We start from the raw sequence: 26,435 nt of genomic DNA, 5'->3' as shown, positions 1-26,435 counted from the left end.
CTTTTAATTAGGCGAGTGGTGGCATTTCCTTTCTTTTCTTTCTCTTTAAAATTTTTCATTATAGAATACACCAAATGCACACAGAGAAATGGGGAGAGAATTGTATAATAAACCCATGAGCTACTTATAACAAGTATTTAACTCACAGCCCATTTTGCTTCACTTACACCCTGCACTCTGCCCTATGATTATCCTGAAATTAAATCCAGAAAGATGTGACATTTAATCTGTAAGCATTTTAGTATATCTCTCTAAAAGAAAGGGATTTTGATTTTTTTCTATTAATACCAGAATCTCAACACATGTACCCTTGATTCAGGCCCCTAACCCACAGGAATATAAAAGCCATTCACCTTCTCCTGAGGTCTCCTGATTCCACTATTCTGTCTGGAACTTAGGACCTCAGGTTCTCTGATAAAGCCTGGCTCAAAAATGTACTGAGACACTAGAAAGTCTATCAAATGGTTCCCACCTATCGATGCTCCCTTTAACAGGCTTCTTTTGGGAGAGAAAACACTTCTTTTGTGGGGATTTTTTTTTTTTTTTGACTCTTCACTGGCCTCATGACAAGGCCTAAGCCCCACAGCCTGGCATCTGAGGTCTCCACGAACAGGCGGGGCCCTGCCCACCCGTAAGCCTCATCTCTTCCCGCACCTCCTCCGACCATGGCCTTGAGCTACACTGACAGCCGCCTGCACAGGGCTGCGTCACGCTTCTGCATACGTGCATAACCTCCCTCTATCTCGTGTGCCCTTCCCTCCTGCTGCTTTTCTGGCTAACTCATCTGGCATGTTCTCTGGGCCCCAAGGGGACGGTGAGTAACGTTCCCCGGTGGACTAACGGCTCACCGGGCCCCGCCTTCTCCGCCCCAACAGCTCCCCCGGCACAGTCTGTGAAGGAGAGACTGAGGGGTCTCTCTGCAGGGCCCCTGGTATCCACCAGGATGGGCTTCTAGATGTGCCAGATGCGACCAGGGATCACGTGTCGCTCCAATCGAAGAACTCGGTCCCTGAGAACTGGGGCACAGTCATCTCCCCGTCACCTTGCACGTCTGCTTGTGGAAGTGACGCACACAAGTGCCCCAGTGCTCAGCACCCGGCACCCATACAGGCTCGAGCCTGGACTGTCCTGCACTCACACGCTCGGGAAACAGCTCATGGCTCATGTGTCCGTGCGAGCAGGGCAAAGCCTCAACGGCCAGCGCCCGGTGGAGGACAGGGGCCTTACTGGTTCCACTGGGAGCTGCATCCTCGCAAGGAGCCTCCCCCAGTGGTCCATCAGGGACATGCCAGAGGACAGGTGCGTTACTGGTGCAGATTCCCCCACCGGGAACCTGCATCCTCACAAGGATCCTCCCTGAGTGGTCCGTCAGGGACACACTGGATGAACACCAGACTTCTCTCCATACGTTTCCCTGTTTAACTGGCAGAGCCCAAAATGTTACAATTTCCAAAAGAGCTGTTTCTCTCCCTTCATTGCCTCCTCCCCGTCCCACACTCAGAGCACCAGCAGGACAACCAGAAGGGCCACAGTCTCCACTGTTAGGGCTGAAAGGTGGTGCAAGATGGCCAGTCAAGGAGACAGAGGCAAAACACCCCCAGGAAGAAGGCGCCAGGCGGTGGCTGCCCGGACGGGCCAGCGTGACCCTGATGCCACGTTCTGCGAATGCTGCTCCTCGCTGAGCAGGACTTTTAATGTCATACCCCTTTCACTCCTTTCAGGTCCCCCTTCAGCAAACTGTCCAGAGGGAAGGAGATTATGTTGTTCATATTCTGAATCTAAAAGACAAAAACAGAAAAAAGAAATTCTTACTCAATTTCCTTTTTAATCTCAAGTGAGGATAGCAAGGAGATTAGAGAACACTTGGTGATAATTAAACTTCCCTTAAAAGCCGACCAGCCCAAGTATGACAGCTCATTCATTCCCAGATTCTCTGTCATGATTTCACCTCACAAATGAAGATACAACTAATGAAAAGTCTATATTTCACAATAATAATAACCTTCGACTGTGAGCTACGGAGTCTGTGGAAACATAATCATTACAATGAAGACAAAATATTTCAAAACAATCAATGAAGACACTTTAAAGATACGGGAACAGGAGGCCACACCCGCTTCCTACTCTCACTCATGGCTCCATCCGATGCCCGGGGGCTGTGCTTTGGCCAGTTTCAGGGCCCACAGACCCCCGTCTCTTAGCATAGCCCCCAGTGGGGGAAACTAAAAGGGAAAACAGAACGAAGGCGGCTTCTGTCTCCTGAGAACGTGTACGAGTGAATGTTGAGAGAGAACAAGGAAAGAACCAAATGCGTGTCTTTGGTTGGGGGGGGGGTGGTGCAGATAAACGAGAAAAGGCGAAACAAGGGCCCCTGAGGTCCCCTGTTCTTCCCCCTGAAGCAAGAAGACAAGAGACTGGCTTAACAAGTTGTCACCAAGGATTAAATGGAAGAGAGCCAAACCCTCCTGACTCGCTGGGAGCACACACACGCACACCAAGCAAGTCTGTCCCCGCTGGCCATTCAGATTGGAGCCAACTTAAAGACACAAAGCTCTAGTCAGCAAGAACCTTGAGGCACAGACTCCCCGGGTTCCCACCCTACCCATCGAGAGTCCCTCCCCATCAAGAAAATAAGCTGAGAATTTACTTTCCCATCCCCCAGGCCCAGACCACTCCCTAAGTCAGCGAGAGTGCCGCTTGGCACTGCTGGGGCCTTGTGTACGTGTGTCTTTTTGGTGACATGCACCTAGATTACGGGGCCATAAAAGGAGAAAGACAGGAGTAAGGACTTTGGAACTGTATGTGTTCCTTCTTACAATCAAGCAAAGGAAAATTTTATTTTTAATAGAATTACCTTGAGTGGGAAGACTCACTACAGGTACAATTTTTAAGGCAACACGGGATCTGATTTCTGTGCACTATTCAGCATATTACATTTCAAAATGGAGAAAGAAATTTACTTGAAAAGTCCTGGGAAGGTGTGTAATAATGCCCACACAACCACCTGTCCTGCCAAATAAATGGTCAGTTAATGACTGTCATTCCAGAAACGCCTGTTTGGGGTAACTTCTGTCCTAGGCTGATGCAAATCAACGTTTGTCACACTCCTGGCAGTCCTGAGGCACAGCATTATCATCTATGACATGCCAGGATTAGCCTTAAGAGTTAAATTTTTAAATACTGAAGAGCTGAGTTTAAGGCCAGGGCCTGTGGCTGACGGGAAGGAACGGAGACAAATACAAGGCTGTGAAGGTGGATAAGCCCGGGGAGCGAGCACGAGGCTGTGAGCACGAGGGAGGATGGTCCCCACCGCATTCCACCCTCTGCGAGGCCCCTGAGGCCGCCCACAGCCGCCCTGCTCCCGTGGGCTGCTCACTCTTGAGACGTCCCTCACCACCTCCTCGGGTGCCCTCTCCCCCTCCCACCTGCTCTGTCCTCCTCTCCTTGCCTCTGTCCCCGGGCTGCCCCTTGGCTGGCCTCACTGTCCTGTTCTGGGCAGAGGCCACGCTCCCCCAGCCACCAACCCCTAGCCTCAGCCCCCCCGCCCTCCCAGCAGCCCTGCTGGGTTTATCTGGCATTGGGTCCCTGTTGAAGACCCAACCACTCCCGCATCTGGACCCTCCCAGTCCAACCTCACTTGCCACTTTCCACCTCCACATCCAGCCAAATGGAAGTCTGCGCTGTCCTCTGCTCCCCGTCGAAGCTCGTGCTTGATTTGCTCCATCCTGAGCTGTCTTTCCCGGGTTCCCACTGTTCAAAGCCTTCCCATCCACCAGGACTCACTCAGATGCCACTTTTTCCATTAACATCCCCAATCTCTCATCAGGAAGCAACCTCTCCCTCCCCAAATCCTCCAATGTTTTCTTTTTAAAAAATTTCTTAAGGCACTTGACAGGTTCTACCCTGCAATCATCTAAGCCTTACACTGTAAATCCTAAGGGGTCACGTCAAGTTTTTGTATTCTCCGGAGAACTCAGGACAGAGCCTGGCCCACAGCAGACGCTCGATAAACACTGGCTGCATGAGTCAGTTTACTTAAGTATATTTCTGAGCATCTAATACATAAGTGACAGGATCCAAAGATACATTAGTAGCTTTAAATCTTTAAACATCATCTAACAAATATGTGAATTCATTAATTTATTCATCATGTATTTACTGAGTGCCTGTTTTACAGACAGCAGTAAAGTTGGCTACAAAGATAAACACGATGCTTGCTGTGTCAGAGGAAGATAAATACATACACACCAAGAATTAAACAAAAAGCCTAAGACATACCACACATAGCATGTTTTACTCTGCACAGATGGAAGAAACAGTGGCTATGGCTCTGAGCAGTCAGGCGGGCTGACTTGGGCTTGGGCAGAAGGTGACTGTCCCAGGTCCTGAGCCTTGAGACCCTATCCATTCGTCCCACAAGATCCCAGAGCCATGGCTGGGGTCAGAGGCTCAGGTCAATTCAGTCCTGAATGCTGCCCAGACAGGAGCCAAGGTGGTGCCATCTTGGAGAAGGCACGAGAACGGGGGCAGCAGGGATGACCTAAAGGGGCGGGGAAGCGCCGCTCAGGGTGGGCAGCCGAGCTAAAGGTACCAGAACAGCTCAGACACACACGTGGGGTCGGGGGAAATGGAGGAAGATGCTTGCAGATGAAAGTCGTATTTCTAGGAAGAACTCTAGCATGTTTTTAATGAGACGTGTATTAAGTGTGAGTGTATGCATGAGTGAGTGACAAAAACAAGGTTCTCTGCAGCGGGGAACAGAACCTCACCCAGAACTTGGTTTACACATCTATTTTAAGACTATTTGCTATTTAATTCAAACAGGAACTGATGACAGGCATTAGGTAAGAAGAAGTAAGCTAAGCTACGGTATCCAGAGTAAAACATTCAAGTGAACAAGAGTGAAGATCTAGGGCATCCAAACACACTGGACTAGCGTGCCTTCATCCTGGACACGGGACAGGGTGAGCATGACATTAAACAGCCGTCACAGCTGTGAAGACTGCCACAAAGGAGGCGCACGGGGCCCTTAGGGGGCAACAGGACATAAAGCTGGAGGGTACCAAGAGTGTAGGAGACAAAGACGCCTCAGACAGAGCGCCAGTCCTCACCAACTCACTGTTTAACAGGGAACATAAAGCACTTATTTAAGTAAATAAACTGCCAAGTGGAAACTCTATGAGCCATAAATAAAACACCATGGAATTTCTGAGAAGAGAAAATTATTTTCAGTGTGGACAGCAGGGAAATCTTTGCTAATTGGGGGTTATGTGAGATAGACCTCCAAAGATAGGAAGAATTTCTGTCTTCCAAGATGGGGTAGAACGTATCCAGGCAACAGGAACAGTGGAGAAGTGGGACCACACCAGCCAGCGGAGCAGTGGGGGCAGCAGAAGATAAGAGTTAAAAAGAAAAGCCAGAAGAGAGTCCCACTAAGGGGATGCTGGCCTTCCTTCTGGTCCACTTCTCTTCCTGGAGTTACTCAGATGATCTAAAATAAGAAACTATTACTTTTCTAATCAGAAAATAATTAGCTAAATTATTGCAAAAGAGCCAGAAAGTAATTAGCGGTTGCCTGGGGCTGGGGCTGGGAATGGGGATTAACCGTGAGAGGACAAGAGGGACCTAACTGGGGGGAAGAAAATGTCACCAAACTGATTTACAGTGATAGCTGCACCACTGGTAAAGCTACCGCTAGAAATCACTGACTTGTATAACTGAAATGGGTGAATTTTATGATACATAAAGTATACCTCATAAAGCTGGTTTTTTGGTTGTGGTTTTTTTTTTTTTTGAAGAAACTGTTGCGAACATACACAGAATCACCATCAGTGGGTTTGCTAATTAAGCTCCCACGCTCGGGCACCAGCCTCTGCCCGCCCTCTGCACTGGCCTGCTCTGGTCCTGCACAGTAATCAGCACAGCACACGACCACGCTGACTCAGGGTGAGCATCCAGGAAATGACTGGCCCTGGTCTCCGCCTGGGCCCTGAACCGGGCGCCGGAGCCCAGATGCGCTGTCTCGGCGAACGCGCCCTTCAGCGGGAAAGATGGGCTCTGGACCTCCCTCTGACTGCACTGGGGCGCCCAGCAGCCTCGGCCCACAGCTGAGTGAACCATCTCTGTTCTGGCCACAAGAGGTGAAAACCAAGCCAAAGATTCCTGCACATGCTCGTGCTCAGCACCCCAGCCTCAGGTCATGAGTAATGAAATTGTCCTGATCTAGGGACGAATTAAATTACCTCTGGGTAACCCAGCCAGGGTATTTTCCTGAGCACCAAGCAAGCACTGGGCTTTCTCTTATGCTCTGATTGACTTTAAACAAGTAAATTAAGTAAAATGGCCTTCCAAAACTAAGCACAATGTGAATACAAATAATTAATCTTAATCACTGCTATTAAGTATGAATCTAATACCAATAGCAAATAGGCAGTCCTGAAAGTAACAACCCTCCCTTCTCTGTCTTCGCGTTTCCCAGGTTCACATGGATAAGGCTGACAAGAGTCAGTAATAGTCAAACGTCTATGATCCCGGGAGGACAAGCAGAATGATTCAGTCGGGCAGGCGGCAGACAGGGCTATCAGAGGTCAGAACAGCCTCGTTGTGCTAATGTTACCGCTGACCAGCAAAGATGGACAAGGAGGGGTAGGGGGGGTAGGGGGATGCAGTAGGACAACGGCCAGCTTTCCACGTTGTTCTTTCTAATTTTTTTTTTTTCCGGTCTTAAAATTCCTGGATTCTAGCTTTGCTACCTCCATACTCTCAAAAATCTTTCCCATCTTCCCCTCAACACTTCCCTGCCCACAGGGGCACGGTAACTGGTTATCAGCAGCTGCTGATCCAGCCAGAGCTCCACCCTGGATCCAGCCTGATCCCTGGGAACCCCAGTGCTGCCTTCTTGACTTTGGTCCTGAGTACACCGGCTCTGCCCTGGGGATCAGTCCAGAAGTCTGAACTAGACAGGATTCCCGCATCATAGGGCTCTGTCTTTAAGGAACAGCAGAGAAGAGAGACTCAAAACAGAAAAGTCGCTGGGCAGAATCCTAGCTCCAGGCTCGCGAGTCTGGAAAAGAACAGGTCTTCCCAGGGCTCTCCTCAAAAGCTCTTAACAGTGTCCAACTCTCTCTGGGGACAGCTTTTCCTTAAAAGACCACATATAAAGCATGGCCAAAGAGCCTTACCTGAAACGTACCAGTGTCACTTAAGTTTATTTTAAAATGCCTAATTCATGAGAAACTTGAGAAAAGACAACACTGAGATCTGCTGAGTTTCTCTTCTTTTTAACTTGAGCAAATGCTGCTCAATCACAGGGTTAAACGGGTTAAATAAAGACTTCAAAAAAGGGCAAACCACCTGGTCACACCAGCACAGCCCCAGCAGCACCTCCTTGTCAGAGGGCGGAGAGCTGCAAAAGGACCTCGGACCTCATTGCTTTAATTAAGGGCACTCTTAGCAGAGGCTTCAGCATTAGCAAGGATAAGTACCCAGGAAACAGCTGTCACCTGCCGGAAGCTTTGTCTCCAGCAGCTGGAGCCTGGGACCCAGGAGTGTGCGTGGGTGGTTTTGCAGGGCTGCTATGGTAGCCAGTAAGGCTTTCCACCTGCACTGGTCCAGCGAGACAGATGCTAGCTACCTGTGCCCACTCAAGTTTAAATGGGTTAAAAATTAAATCAAGTTTAAAACGGAGTTTCTCAGCCATATTTTAAGGGCTCGGTAGCCACGTGTGGTAGCTGCTTCTTATACTAGATACAGCAGATGTACCACTTCCATCACTGCACAAAGTTCTGGTGGGACAGCAATGGTTTGGACCAACAGATTAAAAAAAAATATTAAGCAGCTTTAAGGTATAACTGATATACAACTTAAAGTTCACCATTTGATAAGTTATGATGTATACACAGTCCACGAAACCATCGCCAGGATCTAGCCAGTGAACGTATCCATCACCCCCAGAAGTTTCTTTGCGTCCTTTTCCAATCCCTATTTCCCAGCTCCTCACTCTGCCCCAGGCAACCATCTGTTTCCGCCACCACAGAATAATCCTCATTTTCTAGGACTTGCTATACGTGGAATCACACGGCATGCATTCCTTTCTGCCTGCTTCCTTCATACCTACTTTGAGATCCATCCATGTTGTTGCATTGATGGCTCATTCCTTTTCCCTTCTGAACAGGATTCCACTGTCTGGCTTATCCAGACACCTGCTGACTGGCTTCCCAGTGGTTCCCAACTTGGGGGCTACTACAAACCTTACAAATAAAGCTGCTCTGATGACTTGTGGGATGGACTCTCAAATGGTGATCAGGAAGGCCTTTTTAGAAGATGACATGGAGAGTTCGTTGGAAGCGAGGCCACGAGGCCATGAGCCCCGTGAAAACCTGGTGGAGGGACATTCCTGGCAGAGGGAACTCCTAACACAAAGGCCCTGAGGCAGGCGCGCGCCCAGCAGGTTCAAAGCACAGTTTTCTATGTTCCTTCCAAAGGCAGCTTATCTGAAAGAATAAATATCCAGACAGAAAATCTTTTGGAGAAGCAGAAGGTCCTAGAAAATGTGGACTGAATAAATCACCAACTGGCACAGGGCCACGTAATTGCATGTGAGCCTTACAACTGCTCTGAGAAGCAGGTATTATCCCTGTTTTACAGAAACGGAGAGAGAGAGTGGAGCCACCCACCTTGCCCCCAAATCCCACAACGAAGTGGCAGCAGAGCTGAGCTGAGAGTGAAGCCAGAGCGCTTTCTGTCGCCCCGCTGCCAGAGACGACTGGCCTTCAAGGAGGGCAGTGGTCAGTCATACACCCGCACCCCCTAGTCGGAGCAAGGCAGGTCTCCCCCAGATGCTGTCTGCGTCAAGAATTTCCTTCTATTCCCGCCACACAAAGCAGTTCGTCAGAGACGTATGAGGAAACTTTACAAAGGGAAACCATCTAGGTCACTTCACTCTTGGTGACTTCTTCCAGGGGCTGGTGACAGCACGCCCAAGGTCTAAGGCATGCACACACACACGGCCTTGCTCACTGCCTCACACAGGGTCCTCGTGAACACCTGCTCCCAGGCCGGGTTCTTGGGCAGCAGTTCTTGCTCTGAAGGGTTGTTTAGTTAAAAATGAGACGGAGGAGCCCACGCCGAGCTCCAGTGTTTAACACAAACTGCAAGATCAAAGCCAGCCAGCTGCCAAAAACCTGGCAAGTTTCACACCAGAAGAAAGAGGGGAAACAGCTGACCTGGTTTCTGCCTTTAACGCTGCGTCACTGGCAGTCGTGCTGCTTTGATCTGCCAGGTTCTAAGTGGAGAGAATAGAGCGACCCTTTCCCTTTTCCACCAGAGAGAAGATGAGGAAACCACACACCGCAGCCTGCCACAGCTGTGCGGAGAACCCGTGTATGGCCAACTCCGAGAGGCAGAGGGCAGCACAGAAGAACCCAGGGCTCATGTAACCCATAACTTCTTCAAAAACCCACAAGTGATGTTAAAATGTTCAAGCCACCCACCAAAAATGAAAGCACCTTTTCAAACTGACTACCTCCCAGAACCCGAGGTTGGAAGACGCTTGGCCAGCCTCCTCGAGGCCTTGGTGCCCTGGCCGCAATCTCAAGGGAGGAACTGGAAGCAGTTTACCCGGCTGTCCTCTAGGGCAGCTGGTTCCCGACCATCCAGGTCAGCATCACCGGGGAATTTACTCGCCCAACAGGGAGTGTTCTAGCAACCCTCCAGGTGCTGCTGCAGCTGCGCTGAACTTGAGGACCACGACTCAGCAGGTATGGGCGGGCCCCGACTTCCCCAACAAGGTCCAGGTGCTGCTGGTGCGGCCGGCCCAGGGACCGCACTTTGAGAACCTCAGCTCTGGGGCAATGCTTCTCAGACTGACGGTGCTGACTCACACCCTGCGGAAATGGAGATTCTGGTTCAGCAGGCCCAGGGGACAAGGACCTGGGAGTCTGCATTTCTAAGAATCCCCAGGGACTCCACCTGAGGGCAAGGCAAGGACTGTGAGGGCTAGACGAGGCTCCTGGGGGTGCAAATGACATAAACTGTCCTGGTGCTTTGTAAGCTAGAATCTGTAATAAACAGGTATTGACGCAGTTTGTCAAGTTAAGAGATTTTAAGCAATGACTAATACACAGTGGAAATTCCCGAAGGGGAATGCACATGAAGAAACTGGATCGAGAACTTATCTCCAGGTCCCAGAGAGGCACGGACTTGTCTTGGCCGAGCCCATGACCGACAAAACAGGATGCAGAACCTCCACAGCTCACAGCCCCCTCTCTTCCCAGACATCACCTCTTCCAGCCACCAGCTTCTTCCCCTGGAGCCTAGAAACAGGCTTTTTTTTTTGTTTGTCTGTCTCTTTTGTTTGTTTGTTTGTTTCACTTTGGGGTTTTTTTTTTAGTTTTTTTGTTTTGTTTAGTCCCTCCTATCATAAAAACCTTCCCTTTCTCACTTTCCTCTTCCATTATCAACCTCCCCCAAGAGCAATGAGCACCTGCCGTCTCTCCTCTGGCTCCTGCAGCAGAGTCAGGGGAAAGTCATGGTGGCCTCCTGGTCACCGAAGCCAAGAGTCACTCATCAGGGCTTCTCTTCCTGCTCCTCTGCTGCCTGGGTGCTGCTGACCCTCCGCCTTCCTTCACATCCTCTGCTCCAGCCTGTCCGCATGTTATCCTTTAGGTTTGGCAAAGGATTTTTTTTAAAGTTTGAGGCCTCCTACATCGTGGCAGTTGTCGTTTTAACAGCCAGCAGTTGAGAGAATACGTGATGACTGAAGAAATGAAACCCTCATCCGAGTTCATGAACGCTTCAAATGACTGTCTTCTAACAGCATGTCCTCCACGCACATGAGAAGTCATTAAAGTGCAAGGAATGTGTTCATAAACTCCGCAACGTGCCTGTGGGCAGACGGACCTCGTGAGAGCCCTAGAGCCCCCTGCCCCACCTCCCCCCAGGGACCCAAGCACCACAGCCGTGGGAGTCACTGCCCATCTCCCGGGGCTACACCCTCTGTGCTGTGGCATTTCTACAGCGGCCCTCACGGTACCCACAGCATGCTAATAAAAGTGGAGAAATTAGTGCTCACTGCCTGGATAGTGACAGAGCCAGTGCCCCCAGCAGGCTGTCAGTCACTTTCTCAGCTGGGCTGCCCACTCATCCCTGGCTTTTCCCACCTTCTCTGACTCAAGGAGTCAGTGAGCTATTGGGGCTACAATGAGGTGGCACTGCCTTTCCAAAAAAAAAAAAAAAAGTATCAAAGTATAATTTACACACAGTAGTGGCCGTGCCACAACCAGAACCCAGGGCTCTGACGTCAGCCTTACTGCTTTTGTTGTTTTGGTCAAACTGAGGAGACGCTTTCATTCTGGCTAGTGATCTGTGAGTGTAGGAAGCAGCCTGCAGTGCTGAAGTCTGGAGTCTCAAAGAACTTCCATCTGTGTATCAGGCCAGGTGAAATCATTGGTGCAGAGGTTTCTAGTGTCCAAATTAACTGTCATGAGGTCCATCCACAAACTCTATTCCCCAAGGGAAGCCCAGCACTCAAGCCCTCCTCACTCAAAGCTCACAGACGCCTCCTCTGCATACAAGCCTAACAAACTGGTCATTGCGTTTTCCAGCTCACAGTGCTGCGGAAAAAGGCACCAAGGGTGGTCAAATCCAGCAGTTAGCAGGGAAAAGAGTGTCAGAATACCAAAGGGCAGATGTCGAAAATGGAAGGCGGAGAGTCTGGCACCAATCTAGGGGCAGACAGTCCCACACGGCAGATAGCAGGCCCTGGGGGTTTCTCTCAATTCCTGCACAGTTCCTTAATTTATGGGTAAACCGATGTAAGTCTTCCTCCCAAAAAGAAATTATGATCAGTCCCCCTGTTGAATAAAAAAGAATGTAAGACATTTTAAAGTGCAGAACATTCCCCCAAAAACGAAGTTAAAAGAGAAGGGAGTTTGCGGGAGTACTGAGGTGAGGCCCGCTGGTAGGCAGAGCTCTGTGTTAAGCAATGAGATAAGTTTTATTAACGTGGAGAACCAGCTCGTGTGGGCCGGCGGTGCTGGGAAGAGCCCTGCCGCCCTATTACCAACGCAGCGGTGGGGATGCCTCTCCGCCAGGCGCCGCGCACATCACATGAACAAAGCCATTCAGAAGCTTACAGCTCTTCGTTCTGTGGCTATGAGTCTTCTACCTCCAATCATTTGTGTTAAAAAAAAAAAAAATCCAGGACTTATGTGCACGTTGGTCAGTAGGACTTTCAGGTTTCTCCTTCCAAATGAGCGAGTGACACATCCCTCAGCCCCAGGGGCGCGCTCGGCTCTCACACTAGGACTCCGCCCTGGGCTCAGCACCCGCTGGTCCCCGCTCTCACCTGGAGCTGGGTCTGTGACTGACAATGCATATTTCAGGAGGAATCCTCTGAAACCAGAGACAGAGGCTACAGAGCTGTAACTGACCTTAATGCAGCCATTCACTAAATCTTTCCAGGATCCTCACAGCCATCTGGTAAGAGGAATAGAAGCTGCGAGACCAGGCTGACTCGATAACCAGCTTAATTTCACATGTTACGTTTCTGTAGCTGCCTTATTTTTCCCTTTATCCTGCATGACTACAGAGAGAACTCAGACTCTCTGAAGTTGAGAATCTCACCCATTAGTAACAAAATCTCACTTTATATTAAGTTGGCCTTTCTTTGGAGATGTTCCAACTGCTTTAGAAACATTTTTCCATGATGAAGAGTAGGTAGGCAGTAATTATTATTCTTTCTGGACAAGAGGTAGAATTGAGAATCTTGGCCATGCAGAACTGAAATGCTTTTTGAACGCCTCAGGGAAAGCAAAAGCAAGGCTTTAAAAATAAGAGATAGGACAGATGTGACCAAAAATAGGAGTAAGAATGGTATACAAAATACCAAAAAAGGAGAATTCTCCTATAATCAGCTCATTCTCAGTGACAGCATCTTAGACGCAGCCCCGCAGCGTTCCTTACGGGTGTAGCTTCAATAGCAGCACAGGCCTGAGAAGCCGGGCCTGCTGAGTGCTAACGTGGGCACAAGTCAGACACATTCTCCCTCTCTCTTGGATCTTTGCTGGGAAACAGGATCAAAAATCCCCTCTCCATAAAGTAAAAGCTGTAACTGCAGTCATGCACGTGGACTGAAAGCTAGTTGGTCCAGACTGTAAGAAGTTAACTTAACGACACTGCAATGTCACCTGTGGGCCGGGTTTCTAATTTACAAGCCACCTGTCCAGCGTATCTCTGTTATCCTGACGCTGGCCCGGCGAGGCGGGGAGGGATTTCCCATCTCTGCTCTAAGATGAAACCGAGGCATCCGGCTGCCTCGTGGCTGCAGTGTTGCGGCCCCTGTGCGTTCCTCTTTATCCTGCATTTTCCCTGCACTGCCTTCCCTGCTGCTGTTTTCTCCCCCCCCCCCATGGAGTTGACCTTAATTCCTTTAAATAATCGCAACGGAAAGAGTACGGGTTTTGAGTTTTAAGATCTAGATTTGACTGCCACCCCTGTCCCTTGCTGGCTTCGGGCCCCCCGTAAGAGGAAGGTAACACAGGTGATCTCATGCAGCTGTTAAGAGGACTAAGTGAATGAGGAAGACCCAGTACACACCTGACACCTGCCCGGAGCTCAGGGCACTGACGGTGCTCAGGAAGTGAAGGCCATGGATGACCTGCTCACTGGGGGCGGAGGGGGGAGAAGGGTGGGGACTCGGCCTGCAGGGGATATCTGATGTGCTCAAAGTGGCAAAGCTGTGGGGGGGGGGGGGGTAGGGTGGTGGGCAATGCACCCGTCACAATGTCCAAGCCCTGCCCTTTTAGTTTTGCAGAAAATTAAGAAATGAAGGGGCCACTTTTGTCTAACTGTGCAGTCGCTCATGTGAAAACTGAGTACAACTGATTTTATGTAGGATCCCACCACGTGGAGAGACGCGGATGCCACACCCTGGGGCGCGTGTTCAGAAGCTGGCGTATGGGGTTGCTATGAGGGTTAAATGAGTTGAGATGTGTAAAAGCAACTAGCTACATTCTACAGACGAAGCCAGCCCCGCGTTATCATCTCCACTTCGCAGCCGAGAAAAGCCGGGGGGAGATGAGCCGAATGGAGCTCTGAGCCGCTGGAGGTGCAGGACAGACCCCGGATGGTCTGCGGGCCAGCTGCTTGGTCGCCCGGCCAGGGCTTCTCTCCGCCATCCTCTCAGACCCCTTTCACTGCATCCTTCTGGCTGGATCCTGTTTCCTGACTCACACATCTTCCTCTTTCTTGGCTTCTCTCTTCATGCTGCTAAGGCACAGCCTTTAGGCAATTCAGAGAAATGACACTTGGGAGCTAAATTTTTTGAGACCTGCACGTCTGAAACATCTCTAATTCTCCTTTTATGCTCAGGTTGGGGTCTAACTCCAAGTCAGAATTACGTCCCTCAGGATTTTTTAGTGTCAGCGCTCCAGGCCTCCAAGCTTCCAGGGTCACTGTCAAGAGGGCAACACCATCGTGCAGCTCCACCCTCGGTGTGCTTTCTGAAAGCATTTAGGATCTTTTGCAATTTCACACGGAGATGCCTTAGAGCAGAGGCAGGTCCTTTCCCCTTACTGGCCTGGGCCTTCCATCTGCAGATCAGAATCCTTCAGTCTCAGGAACCACTTTTGTACTGCTGCCTTCCCGGCACCCTCCTCTGTCTTCTATTCTCTTTCTGAAGCGCCAGTCAGTTGGATGCTGGACCTTGAGGATTAATCCCTGACTCATCTTTTATCTATTTCCTACTTTTTTGTCTTTTTTGGGCCTTTTGATCTATTTTCTGAGACATTTTTCACTCCAGCTCTTCTCACAGGACTTTCAGTTTGATACTTTCTTACTTTAATTGTCTCCCCCTTTCTTTAACAACAAGCTGTACCCACTCTCCCCCCGGACCTGTCTGAGGAATTCAACAGAGCGTCTTTCAAGTCTTCTTCTGCTCATTGCATTGTCTGTGTCCTCCAAATTCTTTCCCCTGTTTATTTTGGTCTCTTTCATTCTGGAGGCCGTTCATTCATATTTAAGACGGAGGCACTAAGCAGCTGGCTGGCGGCTCATGAGTGTGGAAGGGGCTTATCCGCCGAGGGGCTGGGAGATTAGGCGGCAGGCTGGTTTTTCACTTGAAGACCCCCCACTTGTCAGCATCTATAGAGCTCTTCCCTGGGACCATGCAGTTTCTCCAGTCAAAAAAAAAAAAAAAAAAAAAAAAAGCCCCACTGTGACTCAATGGTGAGACCCTAACAAGCATGTCAGCCAGGGTCTGGGGAGCGGGGCTGGAGAGGGGGCTGGGCTCCACTGTCCCGTCTGCGTGCTGTCAGCCTGTTTGGGGCAGAAATAAACGAGCGACAAACTCGATAAAAGCCCCCAGAGATTACAAATTAACCCGAGTGAAAAAACTTCAGCACAGCAACGGCTTTGTAATTTTACCATTTCCAATTGAAAGATTTTACAAGTGAAGACAGGGCGAGAGACTAAAACCTTAATGATCTGGTCTTTCCCCTCCTTATTATTAACTCATACGTGGCGTTCCCTCATTCCTGCCCTTCTAAGGCCAGACTTACAAACCCACCATCACCACCCCTTCAAGACCGATGAGCTACTTGCTCACTTGTTATGAGCTTGCTGACAGGAGAAATGAAAAAGACACTGTTGGCTTGCGACTCACATCAAAAGCATTATTGAGTTCTTGACCTGGTCTGGTTGTCCCTGACCTTTGGGAGAAGCTGGGGGAGAAAAACAGGAAAGAGACCCTGGGACTACCCCAGTGTACTTCCCCTTGTGGAAGAAGCCACCCAGCGGGGTCACAGACGCCCTCTCAGGCTGCCCACTTCTTCAGAACTCTGCTCCCACCACAAGGACGGCACAGGGCAGCCAAGTACGCGAAAGAACCCCATTCACCCCATGTGGCAAGCACCTACCGCAGGCCAGACGTACTCAGTCCATATTCCCACTTGCTTAAAAAAAGGGAGACTTTTTTAGACTGCATTTGGGAGCATAAAAGGCCTTTAAATATTCACGGTAACTTCTGTGCTTTGATTACAGGTTACCCTGCTGTGTGAAAAGGGTCTGAAACATATTTATTAAATATTTTAAGTTTAAATGCCTACTGTAATTACCAGAAAAGACTATTCTCCACAGTTTAGAAACTATTAAAAACTGAAGTCAGAAGCCCTTAAGATGAATGCATTTATTCATCTTGTGCCTCAGCTGTGCACCTTTAAAATGCTGAGCCGAATTTAAAAATTCTTGTTAGAGCAAAAATGACCACTCTAAAATTTATTCCAAGGTGACCTACTGTGTACAAAAAATAAAATTCCTTCAGGTATCCTCTGAGCCATGAAATGTATTCCTCATTTATCAAACACACTTTAATTATCCTCCGGGGAGCTCCCCTCCCAACTAAAGCAACTGCAGGCACTTCACATGCTGCCCGCTAGCCGCACACAATCGTGACACTTACCAGGTTTTTGAAAAGCGCTGTCAGCTCCTTTGTAAACACTGAGAACTTCAGGAAGGCGCTTCCTAAATCCGGGTCATCCCTGCACACGCAGTTGCCCCCGAACTTCTCCAGAGCTTGCGTGTACTGCTCCTCGTTCTCCACGTGGGCTGCAACAGCAACGAGAGTCAAGGTTAAGGTCTCCACTCCCGGGCCCCATCCCCTGCCGGGTTCTGCTTACTTGTGAATAAAATCGAACACATGAACAGAGTAAAAATCGGAGAAGACTCAAGTCGCACCAGGAACAGAAATAACTCTGCTGTCCCGACACCCCGCCCCCACCAACTGTGCCGGCCACAGACCCCAAGTACAAACATGGCGGCACGTGAACTCCACCTGGCAGGGTCACAGACGCCCTCTCAGGCTGCCCACTTCTTCAGAATTCTGCTCCCATCGCGAGGACGGCACAGAGCGGCCACAGAAAGCCTCAGCACCGCAGCTTTTCACCAAAATACAGATCTTGAAGAGCCCTCTGCAGTCCCCCAAGTTCCTATCCAAGGAAGTAAAGTCACTGTCAGCTTTGCTGGTGCCTGGGCCAGGCCTGACCACCGGGTACCCAGGGGGCCAATGTGCCGAAGGCAGCCCTGGTGCTGAACCAGGTCCCCAGGGTCCATAAACGGTGTGTCTGCCCGTCCTGCCAGCAGGCCCTTCGCCCTCCGGGGCAACTTCCGGGGGCCCTTGGGTGCCTTAGGGCTCCCGTGTGATCTAACACAAGAGAACATTAATTTCACCGTTTAGGCCCTTTTCCTTTTTTCTATTATTATCTTCTAATGTTTCAGAAAAAAAGCCTGAGATTTCTGGACACACTAAATGTATTTCTGAGACTATGCTCAGCAAAAGAGTTAAAACAGAGACACACACACAGGGTGTGGCAGAGCAGGGAGCCCTCAGAAGGTCTGAGTCCCAGGCCTATGCCTCCCAGGAAATACGTGTGACCTGGTGACACACATGTTCACTCTCGCTGGGGCTCAGCCTCCTGGAGGACAGAGACCCACGGTGCGATGCTCGCCAGGTGACGGCAGGACTCAAAGAATGGCGTAAGGCTAACCGCCCAGTTAAACCACACTCAGCACACACCCACCAGCACAGCGGCACGGGTGTAAACTGTATTCAGCACAAATGACTTACTTACTATTTTTCTAGACTTCACAACAACTTAAGTATGACATGCACTACTGCTCACAATGCTGAAGGGAAACCGGGGCTCAAAGAGATCAAATAACTTGTCCTCAGAAAGTGGCAGGTCTAGGGGTGCAAACCCGCGTCTGTCTGATCCCAAAGCCCACTCTTCTCGCTCTGCTACATGCACGTGCATTTCATTCTCAAAACAGCTTACTTTGCCCAAACCAAAAGTACTCGGGTTTAAGATTTTCAAAATCCCATTTCAGAGGCTGATCAGTTACACCTTCTATTTCACTCTACTTATAATTCTAGAACACATGGTCAACAGCAAAGGGCAGTTCCCTTCAAACCACATGCTATTTTATAACTATTTCAAAATTGGTGGTCAAGACATGGGCGATCCCGGGGTGGTTTTGGAAGGGACTGGCAGCCACAAGCAGATGTCTGGTGATGATGTCACTCCACTGGGGGAGAGACACAGGAATGCAGGAGCCAAAGTCACACTGGGAGCCATGTGGTATCCTTCACAATGTGCAGGGACCCTCACTGCTGCCCAAGGCGAGCACCCCAGGGAAGAGGGAGGGAACCAGCTTTGAGTAAAGGTCTGTTAGGTGGCCTTCAAGCCTTCTGTTCCATTTAACCTAATGACACTACAAGGTGCGGTGACCATCATCCCTTATTGTCTTCTGAATAAGGTGGGGTTCAGGGGGCTTAATTCTTGCCAATGCCTACAGCCCAACATCTCTCCAGGTCCTCCTGTAACACCTAGCACGGTGCCCACTGTAAGCACAGCCAACACCCCAGAGCACACATTAGCTAACTGACCTACTGCTCCAGATCACCCCAAGTTGGAGATTTTCCTTCTCAAGAGCAGAAAGTAGTTGAGTGCCTTTATTTTCCTTTTGCCAAAACTAAATTTAAAACAGGAACCTAAAATAAATGGCTTGGGAATAAAGTTTCTGGAAAGAACCCAAACTGGGTCTATCATCTTTTATTTACAGAACTGTGAAAGCTGTTCTTCTAAAAAGAGCTCGCTCCCCTACCTCCCCCTTGTTCAAATATAGTGTTAACTCTGGTTCTTATTAATGGTCCAGATCCAAGAATCCGTGCTGCGGGGGGAACCTGGGAGAACGAGCCTCTGAGTCACTGAGACCAACACAGACAAGACCCCGCTCTTCCTAGCTCGAACACAGTGGCCCTCCCGTTTCCCACCCCTCACTACACAAGGGTCGGGCTTCCCACCATCCCCTCAAAGGGATGGCTTTGAGAGGCTCTCACAGAAAAATCTACCATGGAGCCAAGCAGGCACGTAAGCACCTGCATACAGTACGTTTAGACGTAAGGGCTGGGTTTTATTGTGTGCTTTTTAGTTTACTTGATTCTGTCATTCAAAAGACTGATATTGTATATTCTTGCCTCCTTTGTCGAAAATTAATTGACAATAGGTCTGTGGGCTTATTTCTCAGCTCTCTATTCTGTTTCATTGACTGAGACGTCTGTTTTTATGCCAAAACCACGCTGCTTGGATTACTGTAGCTCTGAGACATTGTGCGGTACACCAGAAATTGACACAATGTAAGTGACTGTACTTGAATTTTAAAAAATTAAAATTAAAAAAAATAATGAGCATATTAAGATAGATAGATAGATAAATAACTAAATAAATAATATTAAGAAGAAGGCCGAGTGCATATAGTTCACACAAAAATTGTTGGATCCAAAAGGAAAAAAGGCAGCCCCTCTACTCCTACTGAGCAGGCCATGGCACCGCAGGGAGGCCCGCGGACCTTCCAGGGACAGGAAGGGTCCCAGGGCCAGTTCACCTTTGCCCACCTTCACTCGTACCTGGAGATACACTCCTCACTGCCAGCCCTGCAGCAGGGTGGGACGGTGTGCCGGAGTGGACACAAAGATGAGGGTGACCAGCGTCCAGGGACTGATGCACCAACCCATGCACGAGGCCTGCGATGTGCTGGGTGCTGAAGGTTCAGAGACGCCAGGAAGGGGATGCGTGAGCTTGGCTCCAAGGTCAGGCAGGAATTTCCAGACAGAGGAGATCCAGGAAGGAAGGTATCAACCCCAGGGGGACAGCAAGGAGTCCTGTGTGTTCAGAGGCTGTGAACACTTGCTCAGTGTCCAAGCCCCTACCTGCACCAGCTCCCGATGCAAAGCCATCACAGGGCAGCGCAGGCCTCACTGTCCTACCCTCCCCGGGGCCACCCAGGCCCACTACTGGGTCTTTACAGTCCAAAGGACCCTGAAAGGATCAGAGAGGGTGCTGACCTGCTCAAGTACACACAGCTAGTTCTCAGCAGCTCTAGAACTAGAACTCAGTCTTCCCGATGGCCCAGTCCTCCCATGTTCCTCCAGCCATGCAAGGAAGCATTTCCTCATTTGCTCATCACACAGTCACTGCCCTCGGCTCCCATGAATGTACAATCCTCCAGCCAAGAGCACGCGCCGGGAACCCGAACCCCAAGCACCCCAAGCGCCCCAAGCAGAGAGAAGCAGAGCAGCCTGACGGCGCTCGCCCTGACAGGTACCCTCCAACGGCGGGCCACCGGGGGGTCAGGCGGAGGTAAATCATCCACACGGACAGCTCCGTCGCACGTGCATCTTTGAAGGAACATATGTTCTCTGCAGTGGCAGCTTTACAAAGACACTCCCTAGATGACGTGGTAACTAATATTCAAACGTGAGGCACAATTTTAATGTCAGGATAATCTGCACGGCTCAACATAAAGGACACCACTTCCCCTCGAGCTGCGGGCCCCACGCGTCACCTGGTTCAGATCTAACCCACACACACAGCTCGTGAGAAAGCAATTTCCTGGAGTCAAAGATAATCCCCACTGCTTACCAGGATCTCTACCCTGTGAACACCGCATGGAAGAAAATCATTTTTAGAACTTTATTTCTAGTCATCCCAGATAAAAATCTTTCAGTTCACAATTCGGTAATCTGCATTCAAAGTTTAAAAAAAAAACATGGCTGCCATCCAATAATCCCACTTCTAGAAATGTACCCTAAGGGAATAATCAAGTGACCAGAGCTGTGTGTGCAGAACAATTGATAAAGTGCAAATGTACTAAGCTTGAACAACATGGAAATGGTTAAAGACAATCATCTCTACAAAATGGGATATTATGTAAGCTCTTAAAATCATGATGGAGAAATATGTTCAGGGTACAATGCCAGGTTTTAAAAAAGGCAGGACACAGAACTATATATTTAGTCTCAACTTTGTAAAAAGTAAAATGTAGAGAAAAGGCTGAAAGTACATCAAAACGCTAACATGGCGGTGAAACAGCAGGTGCTCGGTACCGTGGTGACAGACCAGGGGCAGGCCAGTGCTTTCCGTGCATCCCCGTATCCTCTGCGACGGGGTATCTGCAGAGACGGAACAGACTGTGCGGGAGTAAGGACCGAGGCCAGGCGGCAGCTCTGACTGGCCAGGCCGCGGCTGCAGCCCGGGCAACCTCAAACCAAGAGCGGGATCTGGCCGGGCTGTGACTTTGTTCTACTGCTTTTCTGAATTTTTGAAATGTTCTAAACTAAGTTCATAAGAAAACAACATAAGGAATAAGTAAAATAGAGAAATCGGAAACGTCACCTACAAGGGCTCGATTACTCGGTTCTCTGTACAGGCTTCTCCTGGACAAGTGGACATGACGGAGACAGACTCTGCGACCTGACCTGAGCCTGCATCGCCTCTGACAAGACACAGCGCCTACCAACAGAGAGGGTTTGATGAGAACACGCTCCCCACTTCACAAGCCCCCGGGCCAGCACTCAGGCCAGGCACGCGGACAGACGCCTCTCTCCTGGGCTTTCACCACCTGCCGTTTCCCCCACTCTCTCCAGCACTCTGTGCTCCTCCTACTTTCAAAACTTCATGCAAAACTCATTTCCATCCAGACTTTGCTGGGCGTCCGTCTGACCACGGGAAGACTGCCAGACCTTATGGGTGTTAACACGGGACGCACCTGGGCTGGTTATGTCCGGCACAGGCAGCCAGCAATGGAGCTAATAAGGTCAAGGTGTGGGTTGACTATTAAAATGTGAAAACTCTGTCAGTGGTCACCTCATATTCTTTGATCCTGCCCCATATTAATGACAGAAGGACAGCTAGAAGTCTGCGTGAAAGGCTGAGCACACCCCAGTTACCTCCCTGTAAAACTCCTACTGCTCCAGTGGTTCACCTGGAGGGAAGGCCAGGGCTGAGGGATTGAGACTCATCTCCCGGATGACGTATTGTTTATGCTGGTTCTTTCTGTTCCTTTACATTACAGGCTCAGAGTACAGAAAACCTTTTACTTATCCATCCTGTATTTCCTGGATACCCTCGTCAGTCAAGAACTTCCCTGGACACTGGGATAAAATCCAATCACAGTGACAGCCCACCGGGCAGCAAGCACTAATGAATAAACACAACGACTCATGGAGCAGGGCCCCTGCCGCCAAGGAACAGCTTCCAGTAAGTCCGAGGGGCTTGCACACCAATCAGTACAGCACAGAGACAGGAACACTGGAGAAATTTGGGGTGCCTGTAAGGCCAGAGCACAGGGAGGGTCCACAGACAACGTGTCTACAGAGGCAGGCAGGGGCCAGAGGAAGGACTTCATCCCAGATAATGGAGGGCCCCCCAGAAGGTTGTAAAGTGACAGGATAAGACTTGCATTTAAGACAAGTGAAACTGGAGGGGACAGAGATGAACAAAGCTTGGCACCTGCCAATACACAGTTTAGCAAGAAAAAGATAAAAGCATGCAATAACCATCCACGTGGTATCCGTGACAGGAGGGAGAAACAGCACCACCGAGGAAAAGAGTGCACCTCCTGGGGCCTGGTGACAGGAAAGGACTTCTCAGAGGAGGAGAATCTTACAGGAATTTGCCTTCAGAACCTGAGAGAGGATGAGATTAAACCTGAGCTGCCAGGTGCTTTCCTCACCCAACTCTCTTTATCCTAAGAGCTCCTTCTCACCCCAGGGCGGCTCTAAGACCAAGTCAGAGGAGACAGAGGCTCCGTGGAAGAAGTGGCAGGGCCTCCAGAGAGCCTGGAGTCCCCAGGGGCCGGGCACGCATAGCAGGGAGGGTAGTCTACACCTGCCGGACGCGGACCACCCGCTTCTGGAAACTTTACATCCCATCACACAGATGCCCTCTGTCGGCAAAGCGATTTGATTAGCTACATTACAGAGTATGTTCTTGGCCACAGCAAACTGCTTTCAGCCTTCTTCCCTTTTTTTTAAATTTTACTTTTTATTGAAGTACAGTTGATTTACAGTGTTAGTTTCAGGTGTACAGTAAAGCAATTTAGTTATACAGGTACATACTTTTTTTTCAGATTCTTTTTCATTATATGTTATTGCAAGAAATTGAACACAGTTCCCTGTGTTCACTGTAAGTAGGTCCTTGTATTTCTCCTGTTTTCACCTCACTGTACTCAAGGAACGTAATCCCCATCACTTACAGACACTCAGAAAACACCCCCAGCCCACCTCCAGGGAGACCACAGCAGCCTGAGAGAGAAGGGACTCCTGGGCCTCGGGGACAGGTAGCCCCTGGAAAATCAACGGTCTCAAAGCCCCGTGCACAACAGCCGCCATTCATGGCGGGGGGATTTTACACAACGTACAGAGGCTTTCATCTCCACCACAACTGCAGGATTTTACAGATGAGGAAACAGGTTCAGATATTCTTGCTGAATAACGTAGCCAAAGTTTTACGGTAAGTAAAGCAAACAGCCAACTCTGTGACGGTATCCCCACCTGTAAACCATGGGAGTTTGGCTAGATCCCTGGTTCTTTAATCTTCGGGTTATCACAGACACCAATAAAAATTTAAAAAACGTTTTGGACTATCTCTTCAGGAAAAGGTATCCTTAGACAATTTTTTGTACAATTGTTGGGATGCACAGACCCCAAAAGCTGGTCCATGGATCCAACACACCAGGTTAAAAGCCTTGGCTTAGATAAGCGTAAATTCCCTACCAAAAAAGTATGATGACCACGTTAACCATATTTAACTGCGTGTGATCTTATCGGATTATGTACAAACCATGTATGATTCGTGTTAATACTTGGGATGTTAAGTCACAAATCTTAGCCTCCCTTCAGATTAGCTGTCCTTCCATGACGAATATGTTGCTCACTGCTGCAGGGATTCCACAAATTAGCCATCTAAACTCCAATCACTATTCTCAACCAGCAGAGAAGAAAAAACTGGAATCTCAGAGCCTTATCACTGGACGACATCTCAAGGTCTTAGAGACCGTATCTCCATCTCCCACTGCAACTTCCTTAGAGACAGTGGGCCACCAACCAACTCTCTGCTGGAAGCCTTCCGATGACCAGCTCACCACTGGGGCTGCTCCCCCAGCTAACTTCTCCCTCAGATTTGAGTCAAAACCTGCTCTCGTGAAACTGCCTGGAGAGAGGAACCAGCTAATCCGTCTCACTTCCTCATTCCAGGGAAAACCTTCAGATTCGCCTTCTCCTACCCTCCCCAAGCTAAGACGGCCTGGGTCCTTCCAACGTCCCTCCTACAACGAGGTTTCCAGCTTTTATGTGTTGAGGTTTCTCTTAAAATGTTGCTGTTACAACTCAACAGTGGGACAACTACCTTTTTTAGCAGCACTATGTACCTCCCTAAGATCACCTATGGCTCACCTTTGAGCACATTTGTCATGTACTGGCTCACAATGAACAGTGGCCAAGCAAAACCACCTGGACTTCTCACCTCAGGGTCACTATGGCTCGGCCAGATGACATCTAGGCTGTCCCCATGGCTTTATGAGTGGTGTTTCTCCCTCAGGTACCTGCAACTCCCATCCCGCCCGTGTACCAGACAGTGTGGTGCTGGGGCCAGAATGAGAGCCGGGGACGCACATCGGGTTTTGAATCTCATTTCCCCTAACTTCCAGCTCTCCAGCCCGGGGTAAACGCCTCCTCTGTGCCTCAGTGATGCCAACAGAAAAGAGAGCTACTGATAGGACCTAACTGACAGAGCTGATGAGAGGATTAAACTTGTATCTGTGCAGCACAGCGCTTGGTCTACAATCAACAGGTTTTGAGTGTCAGATTTTTATTGCTGTTATTATGTTTCCACTCTTAAAATTTATGAACATCAATACAGATTCTTTGCTTTATCATTTGTTATAACTTATTCTTTTTCTCACAGCTATTGTATACACACATTTTGTATCCTCAATTTTGTTGTCTGAAGATTTCATCACAGGCGTTTTTGTTCCTGTTGCCACATGACTCCCTCAAGTAGCTCCATCCTGAGTTACAGGAGGCTTTCGGCTTCTCACTTGGACAAGCAATGAAACAATGCAATGAGCATCACTGCACATCCTTCCAATAAAGATTTTATTTTTCTTGATGTGCACGGCCAAACTGCTTTCCAAAAACTCCATGCACCGGTATTCAATGCTGCAAGAAAGTAGTTGAATACCAGTTTCACCTTATTCTTGACAAACACAAAGGATTATAATTTATTTTCTCACGTAACAGGAGGAAAAACATGCCAGATACGGTGCCTTCTCAATGCGTAATGAAATTTCACTTCCTAAATTATTGCATGTATGACATATATTTCTTTTACACTGCTCTATCCTAATTATGATATAGTAATAGAAACAATTCTGTGTTAACTGAATAGCCATATTCTAATTAGCACTGCAAATAACGGAGAAACACACACAAAGCCGAATTCTCATTTTCTTTTGTAGGCAGGAGACGGTAGAGGTTTGAAGGAAAATTAACATTTCTTCCATTGTATTTTTCATTTTAAAGATGTGCCAATTTCTCTAGGATGTTCCGATTGCAGGTAAAGAAGGGATCTCCCACTCCTGATAAGAATAGCTTCCACCAACTCTTTAAGATACAGTAATTCTAGAGAAGTGAAAATGAAAGTCTTCTGGTGCTTCCTTCTTGATAAAAATGAATTTTTCCACCCACCGACATGTCAAACAGCTGAAGAATGTTAGTGTCTACTTCCCGGGGGGTGGGGAGGGAACACCTATGGGTTGAGACAGAGATTGGGAAAGTTTAGACTAAAGTATTGGAATAAATATGAACAGAGTTTCTTTTTTTTAAAGAGGTCAAATAGCAGTCTATTGTCAGTGGAAAAAATTATTATAGAAGCAGTTTCTCAACTAATCATCATCATAATAAAAACTTTTGCAAACCTGTACACAAGCCATCCTAGGAAATACACCTGTGTTGTCATCCTTTTGAAAACTGGGAGCAAACATAATATACTCGCCATTGTGTAAGAAAATTATTGTTTTGCATGTATAGGGGACACACTGATAAGCTTTTGGCCCAGTCGAAGGTTTAAAGTTGGGGATGTGTGTGTCTAAGGCGGTGCTCTCAAGACCAGCGGCTTCAGCAACCCCGGGAATTTATTTAGTTAGCAAATACTCAGGCCCCATCCTGGACCGACTGAACCAGAAACTCCGAGGGTAGGAATCAGCTATCTGTGTTTTAACAAGAACTTGAAGGCATTCTGGGGGCGCTCTCAAGGTTCAGAACCACTACTCTAAATCAGGGACTGCCAAACTTTTCCTTAAAAAGCCAGCGAGTAAATATTAAAGGCCTTGCAGGCCAAGAGGCGATGCTGCGCTGACTGTGCAGATATGTGCTGAGACGCTAAAAACGTCCTCAGCCTGAAGGCTCTAAAAACACAGCTGGCTGCTCTAAGGCATCTCAAAACATATATAAGAACACATACATAAGTACAGATACATAAATCTATATAATCCTTACAAAGAATAGTCTGCCAGAAGATACACTGTTTACACCTAAAATTGTA

At 48.8% G+C, this 26,435-nt stretch overlaps 1 protein-coding gene across 5 annotated transcripts in view; it reads right to left on the bottom strand.

The window, feature by feature from the left end:
- ASAP2 (ArfGAP with SH3 domain, ankyrin repeat and PH domain 2) overlaps positions 1–26,435 on the bottom strand; it is a 147,755-nt gene that overhangs the window by 67,337 nt on the left and 53,983 nt on the right. For 4 of the 5 annotated variants that reach the window (XM_032496988.1, XM_032496990.1, XM_032496987.1 and 1 more), the window contains exons 3-4: positions 16,457–16,602; positions 1,704–1,778 (exon numbers count right to left, since the gene is read on the bottom strand). In XM_032496988.1, the coding sequence (XP_032352879.1) occupies positions 1,704–1,778; positions 16,457–16,602 (221 nt within the window). Of the gene's footprint in view, positions 1–1,703; positions 1,779–16,456; positions 16,603–21,231; positions 21,328–26,435 lie in introns of those variants that run through there. The other variant, XM_032496991.1, reaches the window with a different exon arrangement.

Source organism: Camelus ferus, chromosome 15, assembly GCF_009834535.1.
Source record: "Camelus ferus isolate YT-003-E chromosome 15, BCGSAC_Cfer_1.0, whole genome shotgun sequence".
Classification (NCBI taxonomy): Eukaryota; Metazoa; Chordata; class Mammalia; order Artiodactyla; family Camelidae; genus Camelus; species Camelus ferus.
The sequence above is the reverse complement of the archived record's forward strand: the minus strand, read 5'-3'. Positions and strand labels throughout refer to the sequence as shown.